The 14,145-nt window shown below is 39.6% G+C and overlaps 4 protein-coding genes across 4 annotated transcripts; 3 read left to right on the forward strand and 1 right to left on the reverse strand.

Moving 5' to 3' along the window:
• Nucleotides 1–186: 186 nt before the first annotated feature.
• LOC113742719 (uncharacterized) lies at nucleotides 187–5,426 on the forward strand. The gene is made up of 9 exons (XM_072047127.1): nucleotides 187–644; nucleotides 826–1,485; nucleotides 1,606–1,694; nucleotides 2,006–2,359; nucleotides 2,599–2,892; nucleotides 2,991–3,227; nucleotides 3,317–3,538; nucleotides 3,816–4,347; nucleotides 4,668–5,426. Exons 1-9 carry the CDS (start codon nucleotides 515–517, stop codon nucleotides 4,883–4,885), a joined length of 2,736 nt encoding a protein of 911 aa, XP_071903228.1. The 5' UTR covers nucleotides 187–514; the 3' UTR covers nucleotides 4,886–5,426.
• Nucleotides 5,427–6,142: 716 nt separating this feature from the next.
• Nucleotides 6,143–6,855, forward strand: LOC113742721 (uncharacterized). Its single transcript, XM_072046784.1, has one exon. It carries the CDS (start codon nucleotides 6,232–6,234, stop codon nucleotides 6,853–6,855), a length of 624 nt encoding a protein of 207 aa, XP_071902885.1. The 5' UTR covers nucleotides 6,143–6,231.
• A 544-nt stretch (nucleotides 6,856–7,399) lies between these two features.
• LOC140005686 (putative Peroxidase 48) lies at nucleotides 7,400–9,778 on the reverse strand. The gene is made up of 4 exons (XM_072046712.1): nucleotides 9,392–9,778; nucleotides 8,909–9,097; nucleotides 8,600–8,765; nucleotides 7,400–8,052 (listed from the first exon to the last, which is right to left on the reverse strand). The coding sequence occupies exons 1-4, from the start codon at nucleotides 9,737–9,739 to the stop codon at nucleotides 7,565–7,567; spliced, it is 1,191 nt and encodes a 396-aa protein (XP_071902813.1). The 5' UTR covers nucleotides 9,740–9,778; the 3' UTR covers nucleotides 7,400–7,564.
• A 1,596-nt stretch (nucleotides 9,779–11,374) lies between these two features.
• LOC113742938 (pentatricopeptide repeat-containing protein At5g14820, mitochondrial-like) lies at nucleotides 11,375–13,985 on the forward strand. Its single transcript, XM_027270968.2, has one exon. The coding sequence runs from the start codon at nucleotides 11,702–11,704 to the stop codon at nucleotides 13,655–13,657; it is 1,956 nt and encodes a 651-aa protein (XP_027126769.1). The 5' UTR covers nucleotides 11,375–11,701; the 3' UTR covers nucleotides 13,658–13,985.
• The last annotated feature ends 160 nt before the right edge of the window (nucleotides 13,986–14,145 follow it).

The following is a 14,145-nucleotide window of genomic DNA, read 5'->3' on the forward strand; positions in this document are numbered from 1 at the left end:
TGAATTTTGAGTTTCCTTCAAAACATTTTTTTAAAGCAACAAATAAAAGAAGCGCCTGCAATTACATCAAATCGTTATTATTCTTCACTAGCTTTTATTTTTCTTGGATGACAATCTCCAATAGTTATTCCCAAAAAAATTAAATTCAAATTAGTAAATAGTACTAATAAAGTGAGCCTGAAAGTTTTAGAAGAATAATAAGAGAGGAAGCCTGAATTGAAAACGAGATAAATAGAGAATAAATAACTCTGGAAAAACCGCGGGGCGAAAAAAAAATGAAAAGAAAAAATTGGTTGCGATTGAGCGCGGGAAATACAGCAGCTACTCTGAGCTATACTACTTTATACTGCGCGCGAGATTCTTCTGGGTTCTTACTATCAATTCAGTAGATTCATATCATCGATTCAGCCAAAAAATAGTAATAATAATTGCAGATTCAGATCTTCGTCCTTCCCCCGTATTTCCCCCGAAAACCCACAAGGATATAGTAGTAGGGAAGAAAAGAAACAGAAGAATGGAAGAAGACGGGGAAATGCAGTTTCTAGCATTCCCGCATAAGCCTTACTCCATTCAGATCGATTTCATGAAGGCCCTTTACGAGTCCCTCCAGAAAGGAGGCATTGCCATGCTCGAAAGCCCCACTGGTAATCCAAATTGTCCATTCACCAATAACCCTCTACTATTTGTATGTTTTTCTTTTAATCTACTTAGCAGAATAGTAGTGGGCAATTGCATTGTTTTCCTTTTCTCTGCTTCATTGTTAGAGTCTTTTTTATATTGGGGAACGATTCCGTTGTTGAATTGCTTTAAATTGATCTAATGCAGGAACTGGCAAAACTTTAAGTATAATTTGCAGTGCTTTGCAGTGGCTTGTTGATAAGAGGCAACAAAATCTTGACCTTGTTAAAGATGGGTCTGATTTAAATCAAAATTTGAAACATGAGGATCATCCAGGTTCGGATGGTGAGCCCGATTGGATGAGAGAATTTACTGTGAATAAAGAAAGCGAGTCCCCTCTAGATAGGAAGACAAAAATCAAGAAAAATGTGGGTTTTAGATCGAAGAAATGGAATAAGAAGGGAAAAGAGGAATGCAGTACTATTAGAGATATATTTAACCGTACTGGAGTTGGGGGAGATGAAGATGTTGATGAGAGAGAGGTAAAAGCTTCGAAATTGAAGAGTGGGATCGAGGAGGTCGAGGATCACGAGTTTTTGGTGGACGACTATGAGAGCGAAGGCGAAGATGGCGTAAAGTTGAAAAGGAGGGATGGTGGTGGTTATTCAGTTGATTCATCGAGCGAGGAGGATGGACAGGAAGATGGATTTGACGAGGAGGAAGAAGACTCAAGACCGAAGATTTACTTTTGCAGCCGAACTCATTCACAGCTTTCTCAGTTCATAAAGGAGTTGAGGAAGACTAAGTTTGCTAGTGAGTTGAAGGTTGTTAGTTTGGGGTCAAGGAAGAATTTCTGCATCAATGAAGGTATAACAGCTAACCTTAAATGTCCTACCAATGTTCTTTGAGTTTGAAAATTTTCTGCTTCTTTGAGTATTTCAGAAAACATTTTTAACAATTCATTGAATTTTGTATGTGTTTCCCCAGAGGTATTAAGACTAGGTAATACAACAAGCATAAATGAGAGATGTTTGGAGCTTCAAAAGGCCAAGAGCAAAAGAGCATCCAAAATGATGGTATGTGCATTATCCTGACCTATTCTCTTTATTCTTTTTATGTCTGGACCCAAAAGTAGTGAGTATGGTTTGAGATTGGCTCTCTCTCTCATTTTACAAATGAGAAAACAAAGGCCTCAGTTCATTTATTTCTTCATCATTGTTAGATTATGTGCCATAGTATGAGCTGAATTATGTGCAGTTACGAGGCAGGAGCATAGATTTCTGACCAAAAACTTCTATTTACACAAAAAGCTAGAAAAGATTGTTGCCACATTCGACTTAATGCTACTATGATGTTTAGAAACTGAAGCATTGATCCTGATTTCTAGAACTTAAGTGCTGGGAGAAGAGTCCGGAGGATGAAGGCTTCCTCTGGATGCCCAATGCTTCGAAGTCGCAAAACAGAACGAGAATTTAGGAGCGAGACATCTCATCAGGGTCCCCTGGATATTGAAGATCTTGTTAAGGTTGGGCACAAAGTGGGCACTTGCCCTTATTATGGTTCAAGAAGTATGGTACCGACTGCAGATCTTGTGATTCTTCCATACCAATCTCTTCTGTCAAAAACGTCTCGGGAATCACTTAATTTAAGTTTGAAGAACAATATTATCATCATAGATGAGGCTCATAACCTGGCTGATTCTCTCATTAGCATGTATGATGCGAAAATTACTTCTTCACAGGTAAATTTTAGCCTTGGACTCAAGTTCATACATTCTATAACTGTGATTTGCATGATTTCTGGGTAATGTTTCAGGTTTATGGTTGATTATCTCTCCTCTTAGCTGACTCTCTCACCTCCTTTACAAGACATTGATTTTCATGTAATGTTTGTTTGTTTGTGCATGTGTGCAAGTTTGTATCTCTTTTATTTTTTTGTTTTGTTCGAACTCAACAAATTAAGGTGATTTTTGGGTATCAGTTAGAGCGTATACATTCCCACTTGGAGAAGTATCTTGAGCGATTCCAAAATCTCTTAGGACCAGGCAATCGAAGATATATTCAGACACTGATGGTACTCACTCATGCTTTTCTACAATCCATAGCTTATCCGAAGGGTGCAAACTATGTTGATCCTTTAAGCAGTGGCAGTGAAGTTCAAAGTGACCTTGACTTTTCAATTGGTATAAATGAGTTTCTATTTTCCCTGAACATCGACAACATAAACTTGGTTAAACTTCTACACTACATAGAAGAAAGCAACATTATCCACAAGGTATCTGCCCTTTTTAACTCTTTAGACTAGTTAGGTAACCTGAAACTCTGGATTTCATGTATCATACTATATTTGAGATGATATCTTTCAACCTTCAGGTCAGTGGATTTGGAGATAAACTAGCTATGTTGCAGAATGATGTTGCACTTGAAGGAACTACAGCGGAAGCAAGCACTTTATCTGGCTTTCGGGCATTGGTTAGTCTGTTGTCATCATTAACAAATAATGATGGTGATGGGAGGATAATTATTTCAAGGGCAAGAGTAATATCTTCAGTACATGAGAGGGGATATTTGAAATATGTGATGCTTACTGGGGAAAAGATATTTTCTGAGGTCTGCCTGAGATTTCTGTTTTTATTATTCCTTGTGGTTTGGGCATAAGATTTTAGACACTTCATCTAGTTCCTCTGCTTTTCTGTTAGGTTGCAAGTGAAGCACATGCTATCATCCTGGCTGGAGGCACTTTACAACCTATAGAGGAAATTAAAGAGCGACTTTTCCCATGGTTACAACCTGATCAGTTGCACTTCTTTTCCTGTGGTCATATAATTCCTCCTAAAAATATTTTACCTGTTGCGGTTTCACAAGGGCCATGTGGTCGGTCCTTTGATTTTAGCTACAGTGGAAGAAGCTCCTCAAGCATGGCAAGTAAAATCATCCCTGTTAGATGTTTTCAAAAGAAGTTTTGCAACTGATTCTCTCATATTACTGCTATTAATCTGACTAGCGAACTTTTTCTCAATTTCAAGTTATTTCCTAGTGTACCATTTGCTTTATACTAATATCTTTGTTTAAGTTAAGACCATCAAACTTTTGAGCAGATGATGCGTATGGCAGTTTTCTAGTTCAAATTTGCTCTTTTTGATTCAAATGTTCTTGGAAGATAATTACTCTGAATTAGAAAATGGTCTCAATTCACAGATTGAAGAGCTCGGGATGTTGCTGTGTAATTTGGTAGCTGTGGTTCCTGAAGGAATTGTTGTCTTCTTCTCATCATTTGACTACGAGGGCAAGGTTTATGAGGCATGGAAAGAATCTGGCATCCTTGCAAGGATCATGAAGAAGAAGCGCTTATTCAGAGAGCCCAGGAAGAATACAGATGTGGAACTTGTCCTGAAGGAGTACAAGGAAACAATTGATGAATTGTCGAGTACAAATGCCAAATACAATCCTGCACCGTGCAGTGGTGCTGTTCTCCTCGCCATTGTGGGTGGTAAGATATCAGAAGGTATCAACTTAAGTGATGGGATGGGCCGATGCATAGTCATGGTTGGACTGCCCTATCCTAGCCCGTCAGATATGGAGCTGATGGAGAGGGTGAAGTATATTGAAGGACTTGAGAGTTCACTTGTCAGTAAAACCCAGGCACGGTTAGACATCCTAAAATGCTGCAAGCACAGGGGAAGACAGTATTACGAAAATATTTGCATGAAAGCGGTTAATCAATCTATTGGTACGTCTCTCTTATAAGCTAATTAACTTGCATGAATATGCTATTGTTAATTAACTTCATTATTGATATGCAATTTTTTTCTCCACTAATCAGATGTAAATGCAACATATGGTTCTGAAGAAGAACTAACGGTTTTATGTCTCGTGAATTTCAAGCAAACCAACTTTGAGTTTATGCTTTAATTTATCCTCTGTTTCTGATGCTGTTTAAGTTTTGGTTCTTTATCTTTTCTATTCCTTGGCCTGTTGGTATTTGATTTTCTTTTCATTTGTCTACGGTTCTGCTTCATATGTTGTGACCATTTGAGTCGCGTGCTGCAGGTAGAGCAATTCGTCACATAAATGATTATGCAGCTATATTGTTGGTTGATGCACGGTATGCATCTGATCCGTCAAGAAGGAGCTTTTCCCACGTTTGTGACAAGCTCCCTCAGTGGATTAGGAGCCATCTCATTCCCTCACCTGGGAACTATGGAGCAGTCCATAGACTGTTGCACCAGTTCTTCAAGTTTCATAGAAAGGAAACGAGTAATCAGTAGTGTACATTTGTAGAAAAGATCGTGAAGGCATCGTAATGTCTGGTAACCATGTATCGGTTGTGGTTTTCTTTCCATTTGTTGAGCGGTTGATAACCACCATAAAGATAATACTTGTCCACAGAAACAATCAGCAGAATGAAAAATTGGCTTGCATATGGCATCAATATCTTCTCCTCTTTTCTTAGGGCTTGATTTTGTATATAGTATTATAGGATGATTGAAGATCCAAAATGTTGCACAGCCAGGACAGACTAAAATCATCTTTGATTACGATGAGCTTCTGAAGACCTGTCTGATATACATGCTTGAGCAAATCCGAGAAGTGCAGATCCCACCAACATGTAAGCAGGGAGGCAAATCGAGCAGTGGATTTTTTGGATAAGGAAGAACTAAGCCAGAAAGGGACCTTGTATTGTTACTTTAAACTCTTAGTCTGCTGGAACAGCCTTATTAGATTATGTAAGATGGGTTTCGGACCATTTTGTTTTGGACACTTCATGTGTTGATAGCGATTGAGAGATGATCTTAATCTCTCTTCTGACCTACTTTTACTAATGCCTGCAAATAGAAGTGACATCAAAGGCACCAACTTCCAAATAATTCTACCGAATCCCTATTTGTGAAAAGTGAAAACAGCTTCTCTGGCTGTTTTTTTCTCCACCAAGCATAGTCAGGTTCCAAGGTTTCTTCAACTTGAGCCAGTTTGCAGTACCCTTGTGTACAAGGTAGGTCTAAGTAAGTGGTGGGACTTGGGAGGGCAAAACAAAATGTCTAAGCGTTGTTGCTGTAAGGACAGTGACTTTACTGTTGTTGTAACGAGGCTTATCTCTGTTCTCAACCAAAACTTCTTAAAAGATAGGGGTCCCAAACAACCCTTCCATATTAATGCACTTGAATTTTTAATCATATGCTTTAATGAGCTCTACTGCACTATGGTAAACAGAGATTAAACGTAGGGATTGGATTATATATACCAAAGCAGGAGAAAAAGGCTGAAAAATAGGCCTTGCTCGTTGATCAAGACGTCAGTGAGTTGGTCCCATTACTCAAAATTTATGTACTCAACTATTGAGTACTACTCAATAATACGTATTAACTTGATAGAGCTTTATCAAGCCGCTACAACTTTAGCATTGTCCTTAATCAATGCAATAGCACTTTCAACAGCAGAAAGTCCAACAATAATCATTGGGTTCCTATTCTTTTATTCTGTCATCGAGATTAACCGATATTGCGAGAAATCGAGAACACAAGAAGACAGAAAATAGGAGCTGTATGTATCTCCCACTGCCGAAAGAAAGAAAGATATATAAACAAGCTATCCGAAACAAGAAAAGAACCAGAAAATGCTGCTGAGAAGATCCCTCCGCAAAACTAGATATATCTTCCAGAAAACCTTGAGGAAACTCAAGTCTTTTCTCTTTGGAAGGTATCAAAAGCTGCCTAAAGCCCCTTTTATCAATCCCTTTTTCTCTGGCAGCAATAGCTGTCGAAAGATGCAGGAATTAGATGATTTCTACAGAGAGTTCTCTGATCAATGGGCTATTCTGGACACAAGTACACTACCACCAAGAGTACCAATGGTGGAAGATGTGGAATGCAGTGAAAATCATACTAGAGCGACAGTGCAGATTATTGTGGATAACACAGATATAAAGGCAAGAAAGGAAGAGAAGATGGTCTTCAAGCGCCATGAGAGGAAAAGGGAAGAAGCCTGTGGTCATACAGAAAATGCAGGTAGCCAAAGTTTAGCACAGAAGATGAAGGATCTAGACATGTTTGAATTGAATGATGTGGATCATCAGTTGGACGTAGAGGAGGTGCTTCACTATTATTCTCGTCTTACTTGCCCGGCTTACCTTGATATAGTTGATAAATTTTTCATGGACATGTATTCTGAATTCATCCTTCCACAACCCTCTGTCAGCGGTAACAGTTCAATGCGGAGACTTCAACCTGTGAAGCTCTAGAACTCAAGCCCATTTATTCACACGCTCTTATATAAGTTCTGATTTTTTTGTCTGCTTATTCCTCTGCCTGTTTGTCTATGTGTGGTTATCTGTAGATGTATACTCATACTGGAGCTACAGCTACTTGCTCAACAATAATTTTTCACCCTTTGTGCTGCTGATTGCCATTGTCTTCCCCGAGACAATTAAGTTTTCATCTGAAAGGACGAGTTGCTGGAATGCTTCATTTTTCATGTCCCTGTTATCTGGAATATCTATACTTTTTTCCAGCTGAAGATGCAGAACTTACTGATGTTTACATCTGTCATCATTCTTAGGAGCAAGGAATTAACAACTAAATTTGCATATTACTACGATGCTTTTTGTCAAATGAATATTATTTCCAAACAGCAAGTACAACTTCAAAGCCATCACAACCAAGTAGGTGCATTTACTTCAAAAAAAATGCTTCACTATAAACTTGTCTATTAGCTTATCAACATAAGGAAAGGCATCGAGTCAAGTTAATGAACTCAGAAACAAGTCAAAGTATGTTGGACACGAATTGGAAGTGACTGAATGTTCACTCTACCATCAACAAATGTCAAAACATTTCAGAGTTCTGGGACAACATTGGCTATATCAATTACAGCAGATCCAATGGTTAAACCTGAATGCATCAACTTGAAACGGGCACCATTTTAAAGGAGCAGCACTATGCTCAAATTTCTCAATCAATTTTTCGACAATCAGATCGAACTTGGCCAAGTGGTGCTGTCAAAACTCGGTGATTGGAGAGCTTCATCATTGCCATAGCAAAGTCCCTCTGAAACAAAGATGCATCAGAGGCATAAGCTTGAACCCAAGTCCCGGTATCTCCACCTGCTGTCAGCTGTTGATCAGCATAAAGTATTCCTCTACCCCGTAAGAGACTGCGGTAGTACAACGTGCCAAAACCTGATCCAGATCCTTCATAGTCCATTTTCAACCCTGGCTCCTGAATTAAGGCAGATGACAAGCCACTAATTGATGAGGATGGTGATGGTGTCGGAGCTGGTGATGCTGATCGAGTAGATGAGACATGATTGCTTATGCATTGTGATCTCAGAAGATTGAGAAATTCAGGATCAATAGATGGGTCAGGCCTGTTAGTCCCACCAAAATTGTACAGCCGGTTGAGAATAAACTTGCAATGAATCATTCCTGTGCTGTGGGCACCTGTACAGCAAAAACAGGAAAAGTTACCACTTGTAGTCCATGTCCAGAGGGAAGTTACTCGAATGAGAAAGCCAACAAATCACAAGAAGAACAAAGTTAATTCTGAACAGTTTTATTGAAATCAGATTGATATGCAGCAACGTGGCAAAGAAAAAGGAGATAGATGAGATATTCAAACTAACCACAGGCAATAGTTTATAGTTTCCTTAATGGCCCAAAGGATAGTATAACTGTATAAGGCTAATTATCAAAAATTGTTTCAGTTTGGAAACGATTAGCCTTTCTTTCATCTGTTACTCATTTTATCTTTCTTGCCTTGCATTTGATTCCTCTAACTGGAGTCTAGTCTCAAAATTGACTCTAACTCACTCATGAAACACAAATGCAGATTTTCAGAGTTATTCACAACATCATAGCAGACCCATCCAAAGCAAAATTGAGAGAGCATGGAAAAGAAATTGCTATGGTATATGCAAAATTAAGTGAGATAAAATTAACAATATAGAATCATAAAGCTTCAGGTTCACCTTAGGACAAAAGAAGTTACCTAAGAGACTAACTGTCTCTCTCTCATCGAATCCTCTTGACTCAAATTTCTCAGTAATTTTCACAACATCATCCTGTGGACTAGGAAGGTCATATGTTGCTTCTTCAGAGTACGAAAGAGTACTATCTCTCCTGCCAGTATACAGAGGATAGAATGGGCCACCAGCCTGAAAATAAAGATATTTTCCGAGTAAGAACTAGAAATCCAATCAAGTGCTTTTTCCCTGTTTCTCCACTAACTTGTGCGCGTGTCCGAATGTGTTTGTGTTAGTAAGTGTATGCACGTCAGGGAAAGAGAGGGAGTTAGGACCAGAAGAACGCTTTCTCTCGCAGCTAAAACAAGAATATCAGCACAAGAAACTACTCCAGGGCAGGTTTCTTCCAGCTCTGACTTGATAATGTCAATATGATCAAATCCCTTCAGGGACTCATTGGGGGGAGACTCTTTCTCACTATCAATTCCATCATGAGGATCCAGTAAAACTGAGGCATCACAACCCTGTACCAAGTTCCAAAAACAACAACTCAGAAGCAAACTTGATCCTAAATGAGATATTCAGCAAAAAATTCACTCAAGAATCAAGATTCAGCACTTCACTACCAAGTCTACTGAAAAACACGTGAAAGTTCATGATCACAAGCCCAAAAGAAGATCATCCAAAGAATTAATTGCAATCATCTTAAATCAGAAACCAAATAGAAAGTCACAATGAGCTAAACAAAGAAACCGTCACACATACAGAAACGAGACAGAATCTAGATCCTATTCCACAAGAGCGGATCAAGAAATCACCTCGATAAAGCAATCATGGAAGACCAGCCTGAGAAGTTGAGGGGCTATGCTAGGCTTCAATTTGTAGATTTCACGGACAGTGGATTTAATGATCTGCTCAGCCTGGGGACAACTTTCATTGTAGTAATCATATCTGAGCGACCCAGAAATATGGAATTCTTGGATTTTCATCCCCATCTTACTTGTGGTAAACATTGGGCGAGATGACAATGGAGCTTTGGAAAATGGAGATGAGTAGTAGGACGAAAACCAAGAACCCTTGTTGGTTTCAGCATTTTGGTTCTTCAGGGAGATGAGAACGCTGAGTAGAAACACCAAAAAGCTCAGCTTTCTCGTGAAATCCATCATCAGCAATGCAAGAACTCACAGAAAAAGGGAAAATTTTCCTTCTGTTTTTTCTTTCTGGCTCTGGGTTCTTGTCATCTTAAAAAGCTGTAAGATTTTGGGCTGCTTGGAGAGAAAATGGGGAGGGAGGGAGCTGGAGGAATGAGGATCAAGAAAGAGCGGGAAAGGAGAGTTGGGGGAATAACGGAAGTGCCATTGAAGTTGGCAGTTAGTTACTGCTGGAGTTGATTTTCGCATAACTAACTCATGGCCTTGTGACAAGAATGCCCTCGCTCCTACGAAAATTGAAAAAGAAGGCTCGCAGTTTCCAAACCAAATGTCATATTGTAGGCTAATATGTTCCCCGTCAGCTGGAAGATTGTCTTAATGCTACTGGGCTGATCATGGGGCTACTTTCGTTTCTAGTGCAGGCCCAATTTAATAGAAGGGCCGTTTGTAGGGGGAGAAAGTAAATGACAATTAGGGAATAGGCTTTAACTTATAAGTCGAAAACTCCTATGGGTTTATGCCTCTGAGTATGAATTAATCTTATATACTATTACGATTGGATACATGACTGACACCAAGGTAAGATTTAGATTTCAAATGAATTATCATGCATTTGATGGTAACAGTGTATTAGACACTGTTGACAGTCAGTATATATAAAAGGTTAATTCTACATCCTATTAAGAAGAAATAAATCGAGAAAACAAAACCAGATTTGAATGATCACTGCTCCATTAGGCTCTAACTTTTGTACCCGTACACGAGAACATGAAGCCACATTAACTCGAGAAAGACGCTACTGTGTCCACAAGTTGGACAACTACTGAAAGAGCATGACCCAAACCCAAAAATCAGAGCCCAGTCCTTTCTGGGGTTCGTAATATTCATTATGGATGAATACTTTAAGCCCAAGGTGGTGATGATGTCGAAAAGATGTTTGGTCTGTGATGAATTTGTTGCTTCTTAATTGTCTCATTTTCCTTTGTGACTCATTATAAGAAGAAAAAATTAACGTCCATTTCCAGTACACGAACAAGATCAACAACATTTTGCTTCTCAATCACCAAAAAGGAAGCTGAGATAACAGGTATAGCTCGGACATAAGAAGCAAAGAAACCAACCAAGGTCACTTTGATTCAACAACCAAGTCTGGTGGCATAATGTAGGATGCCTGGGGGACTTTTGGCAATTGAAGGAAGCATTGACCTGTTATGGTTTTCTGGATTTGCGATCAAAGTAGACTAACGAATTTTGATTTAACCAGTGGAGTGACCGTTGTCATGTAAGGTTTCGGGTTCAAATCCTGTGCAGCTGGGAATGAAAAGGTCAAAACAAGAAAAAAATCCAATGGAATGAAACATAGGTCCCAAACAAACAATTTGATTTTGTAATCAATCATCATGATAAGAACAAGTTGACATGTTGAATTAGGTAATCAATCATCATGCTTAAGCTTTAAACCTGTCTGGTAGAAACAAACTAGTCATGAAAACCACAAATAGAAGGCCTATCTGAGAACAAAACACATCTTTATTTTTTCTCGTTCCTCCTTTTTTTTTTTTTTTTCTCTTTTTGGGCCCTGAAGGAGAGAGGGGGGGGGGGGGGGGGGGGGCCGGGGTGGGTGGTTTGTACAATAAAATTAGACTAAAACAAGCCACTCCCTCGTCCATATACTTCACAGAGCATTCATTTGCCTTTAATAGGAAGAAGAGTTTTCTACCATTACTGGTACTGTTCTTTTATTTTACTGGTAATTTCTTGTATTTTAAGCATGCAAAGGAACATCACAATTCACACATACATAGCTTGGTAGTTACTACCAGTAAAGACAGAACAGAAGTTGAAGGCCTAAAGTCGTTGAAAGTTCAGGGTCAGGTTGGTTCCAAAACCGCCTATTCGATCTGAATCTGAAAAGGTCACTTCTACAAACCCCACAGCCTCCTTTGCTTCTCCGCTTAAATTGATGGAGGACGAAAAATGGCAGTGTGTCTGAGAAAATCCTGGCCTTACTCAAAGACTTCGGTCTTTGCTACTCTATCAAATCTCCACCGCCGCCGAAGCGACGATGCCCAACAACTCCTCCGCATTGTCTCCTCCATTGCCCTCCTTCATGCGGAAACCAATTGGGGAACACGAGGCGGAAGACGAGAGCAAAACCAGCTGCTTAACGGTAGCCCTCTGCCCTTGTCTCGTTTGCTTCATTCTCCTGACGATTGTAGTCTCCGTCGTACTTATTGTCAAGTTCCATTTATTTTGCCGCACCCCACTTCATTCTTTCCTCTTCAAGAAAACTTGTCACTCCCACTAGGCCTCCCGAGAAAAGCTGGACCCTTTAATTCTACTGCTTCGATTGTTGCAAACCTTAGTAACAATCGGCACCAATTTAGGAGATTTTGTAGTATTACTGATTGTGAGTTTGAGGATTTTTCGAATTCTGATGTTGAATCCGAGTTAGAGAATAGTGATATTGCTGAGAGTGTGAAATCCGAGGCCGATCCCAATGAGGTGGATAGAGTATGCAAGGTTATCGACGAATTGTTTACGTTGGATAGGAACATGGAGGCGGTTTTAGATGAATCTGGGATTAATTTGAGCCATGATTTGGTGGTGGATGTGTTAGAGAGGTTTAAGCATGCTAGAAAACCAGCATTTCGGTTCTTCTGCTGGGCTTCTCGGAGGAGTGATTATGCTCACGATTCGAGAACTTATAATGCGATGATGAATATACTTGGGAAAACTAGGCAATTTGAGACTATGGTGTCACTTCTTGAAGAAATGGGCGAAAAGGGGTTGCTCACTATGGAGACTTTTATCATCTCTATGAAAGCTTTTGTGGCGGCCAAAGAGAGGAAGAAGGCGATAGGGATGTTTGAGTTGATGAAGAAGTATAAGTTTAAAGTTGGAGTCGAGACCATTAATTGTTTGCTTGATGCCATGGGGAGGGCTAAGCTAGGAAAAGAGGCCCAGATTCTGTTTGAGAAATTGGAGCATAGGTTTACACCAAATTTGCAGACTTATACTGTTTTGCTCAATGGTTGGTGCAGGGTGAAGAACTTGATGGAGGCTGGGAAGGTGTGGAATGAGATGATTGACAAGGGTTTTAAGCCTGATATTGTTGCTCATAATACCATGCTTGAGGGGTTGTTGAGAGGTCACAGGAAGTCTGATGCAATCAAGCTGTTTGAGGTCATGAAGGCCAAGGGTCCAGCTCCTAATGTTAGAAGCTATACCATATTAATGAGGGACTTTTGCAAACAAAGAAAGATGAGAGAAGCTGCTGATTACTTTGATGAAATGATTAGGTCTGGATGCGAGCCAGATGCCGGGGCTTACACATGCTTGATTACGGGCTATGGGAATGAAAAGAAAATGGATAAGGTGTATAGCTTGTTGAAGGAGATGAAGGTAAAGGGATATCCTCCTGATGCACGAATGTACAATGCTCTAATCAAGTTGATGGCAAACAGGCAAATGCCAGATGATGTAGTCAGGATTTATAAGAAGATGATCCAGAATGGGATTCAACCAACCATTCACACTTTCAACATGATGATGAAATCATTCTTCTTGACGAGGAATTATAATATGGGCCATGCCGTTTGGGAGGAGATGAATAGCAAAGGTTGTTGTCCTGATGAAAATTCTTATGTCGTTATGATCAGAGGGCTTATAAGGCAGGGAAGATCAGTTGAGGCTTGTAAATTCTTGGAGGAAATGATAGCAAAAGGCATGAAAGCACCTCAACTTGATTATAATAAATTTGCAGCAGATTTTTCTCGAGCTGGTAAACCTGATATACTGGAGGAGTTGGCTCAAAAGATGAAATTCTCAGGGAAGTTTGAGGATTCTAATCTCTTTGCAAGGTGGGCAGAGATGATGAAGAAACGGGTTAAAAGAAGGGATCCCATTAGAACTGATGGGCGGCGTGCCTGAGTAACTAGCTCAAAACAGTTGTTATTTCTTCTTGTAAACTACTGAAAAACTTGGATTTAATTTTCTAAAATTTCCATGTCGTTGGACTGATAGTAACACATTATTTTACGACCACCTGATTTCCGTTGAAAGGTAGATAGTTTGTGATTAGAGTTCCCATTGCTATGTTCAAGGTTTTTCTTTTCGGTTTGGGAGTTGATGGGCTTTTGTCACTTTGTTGTGCTGGAAGGGGCTAGTGGCCTTGAAGGTCAACTATCGCCTTTGAAGTGCTATTAGCACGGTATATATTTCTAAGCAGTGCATCTCTACCTCCTGGGGAGTTCGTGTATGTGTGTTTGTTGTCGTTTTTGCTATTAACATAACAGACGTAATATTCATTAACAAACCCGTCCTCCAGAGGTTTTTTCTCATGCGAATTTTCATTGTTTCCTCTTAACTGTTTCTGCAAGTTCGGCTTTCAACTAACAAAAGAGGCCCATGTAAAAGAT

The sequence above is a fragment of the Coffea arabica genome, chromosome 4e (genome assembly GCF_036785885.1).
Source record: "Coffea arabica cultivar ET-39 chromosome 4e, Coffea Arabica ET-39 HiFi, whole genome shotgun sequence".
In the NCBI taxonomy this organism is placed as follows: Eukaryota; Viridiplantae; Streptophyta; class Magnoliopsida; order Gentianales; family Rubiaceae; genus Coffea; species Coffea arabica.

Bases quoted from the DNA above. Each gene is read 5' to 3' on its own strand.
- LOC113742719 (XM_072047127.1), top strand. From the start codon at position 515: ATGGAAGAAGACGGGGAAATGCAGTTTCTAGCATTCCCGCATAAGCCT. The intron at 2,360-2,598 runs GTAAATTTTAGC...TTTGGGTATCAG, and splicing joins CGAAAATTACTTCTTCACAG to TTAGAGCGTATACATTCCCA. The intron at 2,893-2,990 runs GTATCTGCCCTT...TTCAACCTTCAG, and splicing joins AAAGCAACATTATCCACAAG to GTCAGTGGATTTGGAGATAA.
- LOC113742721 (XM_072046784.1), top strand. From the start codon at position 6,232: ATGCTGCTGAGAAGATCCCTCCGCAAAACTAGATATATCTTCCAGAAA.
- LOC140005686 (XM_072046712.1), bottom strand. From the start codon at position 9,739: ATGATGGATTTCACGAGAAAGCTGAGCTTTTTGGTGTTTCTACTCAGC. The intron at 9,098-9,391 runs GTGATTTCTTGA...AACTTGGTACAG, and splicing joins TCCATGATTGCTTTATCGAG to GGTTGTGATGCCTCAGTTTT. The intron at 8,053-8,599 runs GTAACTTCTTTT...TTTGCTGTACAG, and splicing joins AGAGACAGTTAGTCTCTTAG to GTGCCCACAGCACAGGAATG.
- LOC113742938 (XM_027270968.2), top strand. From the start codon at position 11,702: ATGGCAGTGTGTCTGAGAAAATCCTGGCCTTACTCAAAGACTTCGGTC.